A 13,323-nucleotide genomic window follows, 5' to 3' on the forward strand; every position below is an offset into this window, starting at 1 on the left:
GTATGTGATCCCATGAAAATGTTATTGACTGTTCGAAAATGTTTACAATAAGAACATATTATATTCCATCACCTTAACAACCAGAATTAAATATTCCATCCTAGGTAGAATGGATAGTTCATAGAGAGACTAGTGACTCATCTTGAAATCATAGCCAGTCCTAATTTAAGTACCATATTTACTTGAAAGGAAGTCAATTCTGAATTTAAAATGACCTCCCCCCCAAAAGGAAGAATAGAGAGGAAAAATAAATGTAGACAAAAGTCCTGTGCAATGTCCAACTTCCCCACCTTGTCAGTTTAAGTTGCCAACTACATCGAAATCAGTCCTAAAGGCTTTCCCTCCCAGATACAGTGGTACCTCGGGTTACGAACGCCTCTGTTAATGAACTTTTCGGGTTACGACCAGCTCCGGCCGCAAAAATTTACCTCGGTTTGCGAACTCCGCCTCGGGGTATGAACAGGATACGCGGCCATTTTCCCTCCCATGACATGGTCCGCGGCCATTTTTCCGCCCCTGACACGTGGTCCATGGCCATTTTCCACCCCTGACACATGGTCCGCGGCCATTTTCCACCCCTGACACGTGGTCGTAGGAAGGGGGACTCTCCCTCCAAGCAATAGCCGCTTCCCTGTCCTCCATGCCAGAACGGATTAACGGTAATTACATTGAACCTTATGGGGAAATTTCCTTCGGGTTGCGACCAATTCGGGGTGCGACCAGAGTCACGGAACGAATTAAGTTTGTAAACTGAGGTTCCACTGTAAATGTGACATATGATACACTTGTATACCTTTGTGCATATATGTGTGCATAAACCTTTAAGAAGCAACAGTCCCAAAAGGCTTAGGGCCAGTTCAAAAAAGCATTAATGTTAATTCAACTAATAACTATTGAATAAAATTATTGCCTGTAAAACAAGGTACCCTATTTATAGTTAATTGATCTACAATCTTTATTCAGCCAGCCATTCTCACACAAGTCATTGTCACACATAGAAATATACAAGTACATTCGCCGATATTCCCCTCCTTTCTTCTAGTAGAATCAGCCAAAAGAAGAGAGAGATAGAAAATATGTAATGTGTAAAAGAAAGAGATAGCTGCATGAGGAAGAGAAGGAAAGAAAAAGAGGGGGCTAAGCTAGTTGGAGATGTAAGATGTAACGAAAAAATATAATTGCACGGAGAAAGGAAAGTGAAAAAAATATCTGTTTCAGAATTACAGAAAGGATTAAAAGTTCAGGAAACAAACAACCCTTCCAAACTATGACTAATTTTCAGGTTAGTTTTCAAAAACATCTTTGTAGTGATATTTGCAGCCATTTGCACTTCCACCCATTTATTTGAGTATCTTCTCAGAATAATATAACATTCTCTCCCAAAGGAAATATCTTTGCCTTTCTTTTGGATAAAGATGGTACTCTGAAACATGTGTAACCAGCAGAAGACTTTTAATAGAATCATTTTTTGCCAACCTTCTAACAATAGTTTTTCTAGCTACAGTACTTCAGTCAGGGAGTTTCTTGGTAAACCATTATTAGGAACCAGAAGAAATTCTTGTGGAGATTTCTGTATAAATGGAAAATTTGAGGAGTTTGTAACAGCTGCTGTTAGCCCTTCAAGGCAAGCCAGGTCATGGAATAGACAACACAAGGACTACTGGAATTCTACCATACTGAAACTTGAAAGCCTGCCATCTGGCTTGAGAGTTTCCATCTGCCCCCTCTTATACCAAACAGAATAAAGGCAGAGTTATTTTGAATCCCTTTCTCATACCTTCTCCTTTCAGGGCTGAGTTGTTTACTTTCTTACAACAGTTCTTGCATTCCTTCATCAAAGTTATTTCCATACTCCCCTACACCTGCTCAGTAGTTACTTTCTTCATTGAAGAACACCTTTCTGTATTGAAAGACCAGAAAGAAACATGGGTGTGTTGTATTTTGGCCATTAATTTTAATTGTAGTTTTAATTGTAGTGTAGTTACCAATATAAGTCGGGGATTGCTTTTATATAGAATCTATTAACCTCATTCATAGGTTGCTTTTTAACAAATTCCAGGTATGATAGAACACGGTCTTACTGATTGTTCACAGTACCGACCAAGAAAAAGCACATCAGAGGATTTTGGACAAGAAGTTCCACCTCCTTCCAGTTATTGTGTTTCTTTGTCTGCTATGGCACTTTCAAATGCAAATCTTGACACAGTTGGGGAAGGAGAAAATTTGTCAGGAAACCAAGAAAGGGATCCTCAGAGAGTGGATGTGCCTTTATTTCAAACTGAGCATCATCCCAGTGAATGTCATGTCTCCAGGGATCCTGGACAGCACTTGAAACCTCCTTCACGCACTTCTCCAGAATCTTCTGAAAGTGACTGGGAAACCTTAGATCCTAATCTCCTAGAGGACCCTAATTTGCAAGAGGGAGAATGTGAAATTACTTCAGTAGCAGGACAGACTGAATTTCTTCTGAAGGAATCTGCAGTCTCCAAAAGCATTCCAATTACTGTTCAGCCTCAGCCTAACACTGGACATGCAGTGCTTGTACCTGGACTTATTTCTGGTTTGGAAGAGGATCAGTATGGCATGCCATTAGCTGTTTTCACTAAGGTAATTCCTGCAGTACAGGGGTGGACAAACATTTGGTGGCCAAGGGCTGTATTTAACATTTTTCAGGAATAAAGAGATGCAAAGAGGGTGGGCTATCTTACATGTGAGCAGGAATGGTTTAGGAGTTCCTTTATTTTTAACTACATATTTTAGGGTGTATGTGTATTTTCAAATATATCTCACTTCAGAATGACAGGAAATTATAGTGTCAGTTTTGAGTAATTATAGTCGGTGTTCTGAGGAGCACAAAAAGGGAGTTTGGGATCAAAAAGTGCTGAGGTTGCACTCCTCTGCTCTAGTAACTAGTGAGCAAATCTCCATAATTCTAGGACCTCTTTCAAAAAGTGTTGTCATTCCTACAGTTCCATTTTTGAAGAGTGCCATGGATCTAGGTCATCAAATGCTTTGAATATCACCACAGTTGTAGAAAAATAAGATCAAAGCTGTCAAATCAAAGCTGCATGTTTTTGTACTAATGTATTGATGGGGTGGGGTATAGTAAACACATTAAAAAGGAAATGAACTTAACCACAATATGGGCTTTCCGTTCCAACTATCCCGATAATATATGATATCCTAACAGGACCAGTGATGTCCAGCTTCTGGAAATCCTTTGAGTAAACTTACCTCAGGACAAGGGTTCCTAAACCTTTTGCCAGCACACCTCCCTTTAGTGTAATCTTAATTTAAATACCTCCCCTAAACATCCAAACACCAAAATGAACACAAATAAACAATAAAACAATATTACGCTGGTCTATGACCATAATAGATTTGACTGATGAAAACAAAACAAAGAAACTTTGGGAAAGGTGGATTTATTTAGTTACAGGGTAGCTAAAGGGTTCTTCATACCTCCCTGGACTCTGTCTGCACCTTCCTCAGGGAGGTACACCTCACAGTTTGGGAAACCCTGCCTTAGAGGAACACTCCCCACTACAACATTAGGAATGGTGGCACACATTTGTGTTGCAGACCCAGCTAAGTTAGAAACAGTAAATAATGTATCTGAGCTAGCCAGGTCCTATGTCAAGAGTGTCAAAAAGGCAGCATTAATTGACAGTCCACAAAACCTTTTGTAATATTACTATCATCAGCAACTTTATTGCTGACACAGACCCAAATGAGACATTCTGTGAAAATGTGACCCATAGTAGTATTTTTCTAGTTTCTGGCTTCTGCCATGTTTGGAATACTCAATAATTTTTTTCTGTTAAAAGTGAAACTGTCAGCACAAAGCACTCTTAGAGACAGTGGGGCAAGGTGTTGCAAATGAAGAGGCTTCTGATATACCTGGCTTTTTGTCTTACCTGTTTAGCTAATTATTAAGGCATTGTGAATAACTTGAACATTGTAAAGTCATCTTTACTAATGGCTTTTTCAAGTTGAAAGATGGCAAGCTAGAAGTAGTATTTGGGTGATCTGAAGGATTTTCAATATCCCAAGCAATCATTCAGTGATCCTCAAACTTTCAAACCCTCAAATATTAAGGGATTTTTTCCCAGATTGCATGACATAATGTCCAATCTCATACTTTTCTTTTTGCCTAATATTTCTATAGCTTTTCAAGTAAGCAACACATTTTTAAAATAACAGCTAAAATTGTATTATTAACTGATTCTATTTATAATTGAAAATAGATATGCTTTCAGTAGTACCCTTTAATATCAGGGTGTAATCTACATAAGAGAACTTTGATTAAAATAGCACACTTTCCTGAAAAGTACTAGCATACTTGATGGTACTGTAAGAGCACAGATATTGTGAAATAAGGAAGCATGGTTGTTTGCTCTGTAATTTTAACTTTGTGACACAAACTGAAAAAAACTCATAGTAACTTTTCTTAAAGTAAATGCAAATTTCTGAGGTAATCTCCTGCAATTTTTCTACAAAAGGAGTGGGTAATATGTATTCCTGGGTGGTAGAATCTCATACATGCATATTCATGGACAAACACACATTACTCTCCTTCCTCCTGCCTGACTTATCAATACTGCAGCCTGGTGATTGTCTGGAAAGCCACCAGACTTAGAATCTTTTTAATAACAAGAACTAGTTACCCAGATTCTATGCTGTGAGGGTTCTATGATTTCTGAGTCCTACAGAAAGCGATTACTTGGATTACTTAAAAGGCCTTTTTTAGTAGAAAATCCAATAACCATTGACTCTACTTAATATGGAGCAGGTTGTCAAGAAATCAGTAGTGGTGGTAGTGGCATCATAAGCAGGAAATAAGAAGGGAGTAGGCAAGTCAGGACAGATCTAAGGAAGGAAGATATCCAGATTTTGGTAGCTGTCATTTATAAGCATTTTCCCTCCATTACATTTGTGGGGATTTTTGAGCACATTTTTTCATGTTTAAGTCTCTGTTACCTTGTAAAAGTATTTCTGAGTATGAGTAATTGCAAAGTAGAGGTTGTTGTGGTAAAAACATTTTTAAAATAATTATAATTAAAACATCTGTCTTCCTGCTGCATTCGTATTACAAATGAGTGCCTCTATATATCTAGTGCTTGAGTTCATTGCTAACCTCTAAAGATCATGGTTATTTGGCTTTCAACCAAATCAGTCTGTTCTCATTGTCAGATTCTTCTGCGGCAGATATTTTGAGCCTTTGCTATTAAACAGAACAAAAATGGCAAATCTGCGGCTCTTTAGATGTTGCTGATCCTCAACTATCAGTAGCCACAATGGTTAGGAATGCTGAGGGTTATGTAGTTGTTTATATGTGTAGTATGTATTCTGTTGTCATATCTTTCTATTCAATTTTAGTATACCACATGACTATCAATAAATGAAAACTATAAAAAAATCAAAATGTATGTCAGCCTTTCTGCAATATGTTAAAACCTATATAGACATTAATTAACAATTGAAAGCCTAGTCAAAAAAATCAGCTGCTATTCTAACCTTAGATAGAATAGGGACTAAACACAGCTCCTGAGGAAGTATATTCCAGAGTCATGGAGTAAAACAGAAGAAAGCCTTCTCTTTTATACCAGATAATTGAGCCTCTGAGTATGGGGACATCTTCTGAAGAACAATCTGGTTTTAAACCATTTACGATTATCACCAACACCTGAAATTGTACCCCAAAACTATTTGACAGTAATTTGCAATCTATGTGCCACATTTCACACTAAGTACAATTTCCAGATTTGTTTCAAGGGCAGTCTGATGGAAAGCACTTTGCAGTAGTAAAGATGAGATTTGATTTATTTCATTGGTTAATTCGTTGTTTTTCAACCTTGGCAACTTTAAGAGGTATGGACTTCAACTCCCAGAATGGGTTAATTTATGGCTAGCCTTTTCTCCAGATGTTCAAAATAGCTGCCATGGAGATTGCTCTTCATTTTATTTCCACAATAGTCCTTTGAGGTAGGTTGGGATGAAAAAGAGTAAATGGCCCAGTGGATTTCTATAGCTGAGGATGGAATTGAACCTGGGTCCACCCAGCCCTAGCCCAACACCTTAACTGTTATAATACGCTGTTAACATAACAATAGTCCATTGTGTTTCTTTAAAACAAAAATCCCAGAGTGATGAATAAGTGACAGTTTATGCAGTAAATATAATCATTGCTTTTATACTGTGCATTAAAATGCCTAAGTACTTTAAAATTATTCCCCCAGTTCTGCTGTCCTTCTAAATTATAATTTCATCCATAATTAGTATTTTTCTTTATTATTTTAGGGATACCTCTGCCTGCCATACATGGCACTGCAACAGCACCACCTTCTCTCTGATGTAACAATCCGCGGTTTTGTTGCAGGGGCCACCAATATCCTCTTCCGTCAGCAGAAACATCTAAGTGATGCTATTGTAGAGGTATGTATCTTTTCCTTTGCAGTCTCTTATAGCAATTACCTTAATAACACATATGGAGCAAAAGACAAGTTATATATTATAAGGTGCTGATTAGAAAATCTCTTAAATTTTTATAAAAATAATTTGAGATTTTGGAAAGAGATGTCATTTTATAATCACATGGCAGGCAAGCGATACACGTCCTCATGTATGTGTGTGTAAAAAAAAAATCCTCTCTCATCCCAATGGGTGGAAAATGTCTTCCTCAATTTACCAGAGACCTGGGAGTTTGAGGGTTCTGTGCATTATCTTAGCTGTTCCTAGCACTGCATTCTCCCAGAGTGCAGACTGGAGAGAGCTCTGATGTTGTTCCTGGGATCTGTTGGAGCCACTCTCCCAGCTTAAGAGTCACAGCCCCAACTGCTCCTACCACCACTGGGACCACTTTGGCCTTTACTTTCCACATCTTCTCTAGTTCCTCCTTTGGGCCTTGGTACTTCTCTAGCTTCTCATACTCCTTCTTCCTGATGTTGCTGTCACTTAGCACCACTAGTTCTATCACCACCGTTGTCTTCTGGTCCTTGTCTACTACCACAATGTCTGGTTGATTGGCTAGTACCTGCCTGTCCGTCTGAATCTGGAAGTCCCGCAGGTTCTTAGCCCTGTTATTCGCCACGACCTTCTATGGAATCTCCCATCTGGACTTGGGAGTGTCCAGCCCATACTCTGTGCAGATATTCCTGTACACAGTGCCAGCTACTTGGATGTCTGCTACTGTGATGGTGACTGGTTCCTGTTCTGGGAGATTGCTATAGTCTGTTCTCAGGTCCTGTAGTCACTTTGCATTGGTGTTATGTGTCTTCTCTTTCTCTCATATGTTCTTCCAGTACTGTTCAGTTTCTGCTTTTAGTGGCTCTGCTGTTCCTGTGTTGTTGCACTGCAGTAGAGAGTACACCTTGGATGGTTCTTTGGAGAATAGGGCATTTATCTTCTTGGTCTCTGCTTCTCTAGTGTATCTTCTTAGCTTGGTAGCCAGTGCTGTGAGCCTTTGTCTAGGGCTTCAGATGGAGTCAGGCCCTTGTATTTTTCTAGGAGCTGAGTCTTTAATCTCCACACCCTTCTGTAGTTACAGCAGTTAACTAATTTCTCTCAGAGTTGCCTTGATCTTAGCCTCCAACTCATTTTCCGGGGGGGGGGGGAGGGATGTACTGCCATTCTTCTTGATCATGTAGCCAAGCATTTCCAGGATTATAGCAGCTGTAGTGTATACCAGTTCATTGGTTTGAGTATGGTGGTAGTAGGGACTGTTGTGAGGGCTCTGTTGGCATCTTCTAGCATACTATCTGATGGTACTTCTCCACTGAGCCTTGGTAATCAGTCTCAAGGGTTGACTGTAGCTAGTTTTTCCATGATCTTATGCCTCATATCAGATGCTGTGCTCTGTAATGGAGGGGGTGGCAGTGACATTCCAGCTTCAGATGTTGGCTGCACAGCCAGTTGTTCTACTTGAGTCGGGGATGTAATGTGTAGCTGGTTTACCTCAAGCTGTGAGAGCAGTTTCCTTTTCACTATGTTGAAGCATTGGGTAACATGCTGTTTTTCAGTTAGTGTGTATGTAGGTCTTTTGTCCATCCGTAGTTCCTTCATACATTTCATATATCCCCTCTCATTAGGTCTACTGTTCTAGTAGCATTCCACCAATTCCAGATTCTCGTGTCTCATCCGTGTATGGTTTGTTCCAGTAGCCCACTTATTGTCAGATTGTTCTGGTTCCCCAACATCTGGTGCGGACCTTGTTACTCCAGGCAACCTCTGAGCCGGCATGACTCTCCTACTTCATGTCACTCTCATATTCGAGATAGGCAGGTGAAGTGTTAGGAGGTCCTCGCCCGAGGGCCCCTATTGGTAAGGTAGGTACCAACTGGGGTTCAGTCTCCCTTTGATGCGGGAGACCGAACCCCGGTATCCCGCATCAAAGGGCAGTGCTCTTACCACTACGCTATCCAGCCACTACTTGTGTGTGTGCGCATGTGTGTATGATTCTTTTTATAGGTAAATTTGTCAATAATAGGCAGTGAACACATTTTAAAAATTATTTTCAAGGCTGCATTAAGTTACTATTGAAATACCAAAATTAAACTAATGGGCCTTTCCAAACAAAGATCTTCTTTAAAAAGACTGAATTAGGAGCTAGTTGACATATTACAGCTCTGATGTGTTGTTGCTTAAAGTAAGCTTTCACAACTCCTTGAATAGTTAATCTCTCGGATAGCTACTATTTCTTTGAGAGCCTCCACACTACCACCAGCTATCCAGTTCTTCATTTAGTAGAACTGGATGTGAACACAGGAGAATCTGGTTGCCTGGAGTAGCAGTGAATTCCCATTCCTGATGCAGTCAGAAATCCTTCCATACAAGGCAAAAGAAAAGGCTTGCTTACTTTTAGAAATTGAAAATAGTCAATAACTGCAAATAATTATATACACTATAAAATAGAGAAGCCAGCATAAACATTTACATTAATTAGATATGCATTCATGTCCAAATATTATAGTACTGGATATCATAGTTTTTGGTAAGATGGAAATAACTAGCCTAAGTTTATGAGTACAGTTCCTGTTATTTGTTTCGACCCCCTTCCCCCCCCCAGACTTTTTTCACTTTGAATTATTCTCAATCAGATTGAGGAAGCTCTTGTCCAAATCCATGATCCAGAGCTTAGGAAGGTCTTAAATCCTACAACAGCTGACCTGAGATTTGCAGACTTCTTAGTGAAGCATGTAACTGATAACAGGGATGATGTCTTCCTGGATGGCACTGGCTGGGAAGGAGGGGATGAGTGGATTCGAGCCCAGTTTGGGTCATATCTCCATGCCCTACTTGCTGCTACAGTACAGCCAGGTAAGTTCTGGAATATTTTTATCTGTCATTTTATTTAAAGTTTAAACAATCGGACAAAATACTTTATGACAGTTATCCAAGAGGATCTAGGAAGGGTCGAAAAATCCAAGGAGTAGGATCTGGCCAGCTTAGTTATAGATTGATACTCGTGTTGCCTTGTTAAAAATTATTGTTCATTTATGTATTCTCATGACTCATTAGTCTATCAGTTGCTATTCAGAAAGTTGGATGTCTCCTGTATGGCTTGTATAGCCTGAAAATGACTTTTTAGAAGCTAAATGATTGGGCACAAGCTAGGGGTGGCATTGTGTTGTGCTAATGAGAGGCAGAATACTTCAGTGTTCTGCACAAAGTTCATCCCAGCTGCCCTTGCAATCTAGTCTTCAAATTCTTGCCTTCACTGGATTAATCTAGATTTAATCATAGTTAAAACCTTTGGAGTAGACCAGCTGAAATTGGAATTCAAGTTTGTTATGACTAACTTTTCCACTGATTTCAGTGCATTTGTTCTTAGTGTTAAGTCTGTATCTTTAACTTGTAATCCTTACCAGAAAGGGTCTGAGGCTTAAAGAAAAGGATTATATTTTCTGTGACAGCAATACTGGATTTACACTAGAAAAGATGGCAGAATTAAAATGACTTTAAAGCTCCTTTTAAAGAGCTTTGTGCTGAGAGAGATTATGCTCAGGGTACTTGAAATGAAACTCTTCAGTTTTTCAAGTCCAATGGAATAATTGCACAACACAATTTCCTATTTTGCTTGGAGATTTATATTCTTTTGGGAGGAAAAATGGGTGATTTGAATTTTGTAAAATAAAAATGAACTGCTTGCTTTTTAAAGTGAGGATACATTTATGCCCTTGCTTATTACATCCCAGAATTCACTCCTGTCTCATTTCTGTTTTGGTAGGGAGTCATGGACAGTAGGTCTTTCAAAGAAGAAACTGTTTTCAGTGGCATGGTATCATCTGTATAATTTAGAATTAAATCATCCATATTTTGGAGTATGCAGGAAGACAATACAGCCATAAAAAAAAAGACTACCAACTCTTTCAAGCAGCTTTGTTCCTTCCTGACTGTAGATTCTTCTGTATCCATCAGTCTTGTGTTGCATTTATGCTGCCCAAGTGAAATAAAATGCTCAATTTATTTAAATTCTCAATTTAAGTTGGTTCTGCCCCCTCCTTATTAAAGAAATTAATTACTTTAATTAAAGGAAGTAAAGGAAGATTACATAGAAAAAAAATCATCTGCCTTCATTCCTGTTTTCTCAGCAAATCTCAGATTGCTCTTCCGTTTCAAAATTAGCCCCTCTGGGAATAAACCTAGTCTTCCACCAAGCAGAAAGCGTATATTCTTTTGTTTTTTTAAGAACAAAGCATATTCTACTAGGTATGCATATAGTATAGAAGGTATTGCAATCCAATCACTTTACCCATTTCATTTGGCAGATAGTGAGAAAATATTGTCTGACTTTGGAACAGCCTTTGTAGCAGCTTGGAAGAATACTCATAATTATAGAGTGTGGAACAGTAATAAACACCCAGCCCTCGCAGAAGTAAATCCTAGGTAAGAATATGTCACAATTTATATGGAAGCGAGAAAATGTAGGTGATGGTGATAAAGAAGAGAAACGTTTGATAATTTAGGGATCTATTTACTTAAAATCATTGGTGATAGAACTCTTCCTCTGTTTTTTCAGCTGAGGAGCATTCTGCAAATATGACAAAAGTTATTCCTGATTTGTCCTTAATAGTACATAGCCAGTTACTTAAACAGCAGCATCATGGCCAGGAAGTAACTTTTTGTTACTTGTTGGGGACTAGAAACACTTAGATCACTGAATCCTACACATATTAGAAAAGGGACAAAAATGTTTTAATGTACCCCATCCCACCTAAAGATAATGGCTGATAATTATATTATAGCTAAGAAAGTATTTTAAATGGCTTGCCTGCTTATCTTTCGTTCTTTCTTTTTTTCTCTATCTCTTCTGCTCTCCCTCCCTTTTTAGTCATCCATTCCAGGGACAATACTCTGTTTCTGATGTAAAATTAAGATTATCACAGTAAGTGTTGCTTATGTTTTTAAACTCATACCCAGTTGAAATGTATGTAGTATATTATTCAGTTGTGGCAATCTTGGCTTAAAAAGTGGAATGGATTGATCAATGCCCAACATTTTATGAAAATTTCAGAATGTTTTGAGAGCTGATTATCAGATAATGCTAAATAGGCACGTACAAAAAGTTTTAGAAATAATTAGAAATAAAAATAATGTCCAAATCTTACGGAAGCATTCTAAGTTTGAAACAGCAGTGGGTTGAGTTCCAAACACTTCCAAAATGGAGCAACCATTTTTAGACTCAAAATATTTCAAATGCAAAGTATCTTACACATTCTAGTGCTAAATATCTGCAACATAAATTAGTGTTTCAATTTAATTATGCTTAATTGATATTATCAAAATTATACACTTGACATTAGAATAAACCAGTAGGACAATGCTATTATATTTCTTTATTTAGCTCTGTTCAGAACAGTGAACGTGGTAAGAAGTTTGGAAATGCCATGGTTACTACCAGTCGAAATGTTGTGCAGACAGGAAGAGCTGTTGGTAAGTGATCCTGTAACTGGAAATCAGTATGCTACAAATTCAGTGGCTGGGCTATGCATCCCACTAGGCCCTGATGAAATTGGTATGGTTAATGGCTTAGCATTATGTATAAACCTAGCCAACTGAATCTTATTCAGGCTTGCAAACAGGAGATTGGGGAAAAGCTCTTAGCTCCACAACTGCAGAATGTCCTTGCCTTGGCCAGCCTTAAAATATTATTTGTTGCTGAACCAGAAGTTCAAATTTTTTACAAAAAGATCTTTTTTAACCCAGGAAATTAATTAACCATTTAGGTCACATATAATACCAAAAGCCAAACAAATATTCTACAGCAAATTAAAATATAAGCGTAGAGGAGCAGTCCTATGTATAGCAAACTTATGTTACAACTTCTTTAGGAATAAAGGCCATTTTATCTCGGTCTCACAGAACAATCTGGCTTTAGACAGAATTGATCTACTATTGACAATTGCTTTGTATTTGAACCATCTAATTACTAAATATGTCAGCAAGGGAAGACAACTGTTTGCTGGGCTTATAGACCTTAGTGCAGCATTTGACACAGTTAACAGAGAAACGTTATGGTGGAAATTGATTGTTTTCAATATGGAACCCAGACTGCTTGCACTGATCAAAGCCTTTTACACAAATACCTGCTTGAGAGTACAGTTTGGAGTCAATGCAACCATGACAAGCAGGATTAATACTTACAAAGCAGTAAGTCAGGGGTGCATATTTGCACCACTGCTATTCAATCTATATATTAATGACTTACCAGGACCGATGAAGGAGCCTGAAATACACTTGCCTAAGGTACTAAACTCTCATTGCAACACTTTGCTATAAGCCGACAATATGATTCCAGTATCATATTTGCAAGTTGGGCTACATAGGTTGTTAAGAAGACTTGACTTCTACTATCATAATAATTCTCTAGTCATTAATAAATCAAAGTCAAAGATCATGACTTTTGGAAAATGACATTGCAGCCATAGATGGCTATTAGATGGTGAGTCAATAGAGTCAATTCCTTTCCTTATTTAGGAACAGTCTTCTCCAAGACTGGATCTTGGCTCCCTCATCATCAAAGTTGCTCACTCAGAGCAAGGGCACGTATGAATTTATTGTTAAAATTAATAAATGACTGTTATCCATGCTCTTTAGCCATAATTATTAAGGTATACAAAGCCAAAGTTACCCCTATACTTGCTATACGGAGCTGAAGTAAAACACACACCATTATAGAGTAAACACAATCACAACATCTGAGAAGTATTTTGAGTGTGGATAAAAGGACCTCAGCTGCTGCACTTAGAGCTAAATTGGGAATTTATACACTTTATTCTTTGTCTAAAATCAGGGTATACAATAAAATCAATGCTGTGGAAACTG

The 13,323-nt window shown here is 38.2% G+C and overlaps 1 protein-coding gene across 1 annotated transcript in view; it reads left to right on the plus strand.

Annotated features, from left to right (window-relative positions):
* The window catches only part of AVL9 (AVL9 cell migration associated), a 34,749-nt gene that overhangs the window by 17,126 nt on the left and 4,300 nt on the right, over positions 1-13,323 (plus strand). The window contains exons 10-15 of the mRNA XM_007431604.4: positions 2,060-2,607; positions 6,301-6,435; positions 9,096-9,315; positions 10,767-10,884; positions 11,330-11,383; positions 11,843-11,931. Of these exons, the coding sequence (XP_007431666.1) occupies positions 2,060-2,607; positions 6,301-6,435; positions 9,096-9,315; positions 10,767-10,884; positions 11,330-11,383; positions 11,843-11,931 (1,164 nt within the window). The remainder of the gene's footprint in view (positions 1-2,059; positions 2,608-6,300; positions 6,436-9,095; positions 9,316-10,766; positions 10,885-11,329; positions 11,384-11,842; positions 11,932-13,323) is intronic.

Source organism: Python bivittatus, unplaced genomic scaffold (assembly GCF_059951505.1).
Source record: "Python bivittatus isolate LINGU-HERP-01145 unplaced genomic scaffold, Pbiv_v1 ctg000610_np1212, whole genome shotgun sequence".
Taxonomy (NCBI): domain Eukaryota; kingdom Metazoa; phylum Chordata; class Lepidosauria; order Squamata; family Pythonidae; genus Python; species Python bivittatus.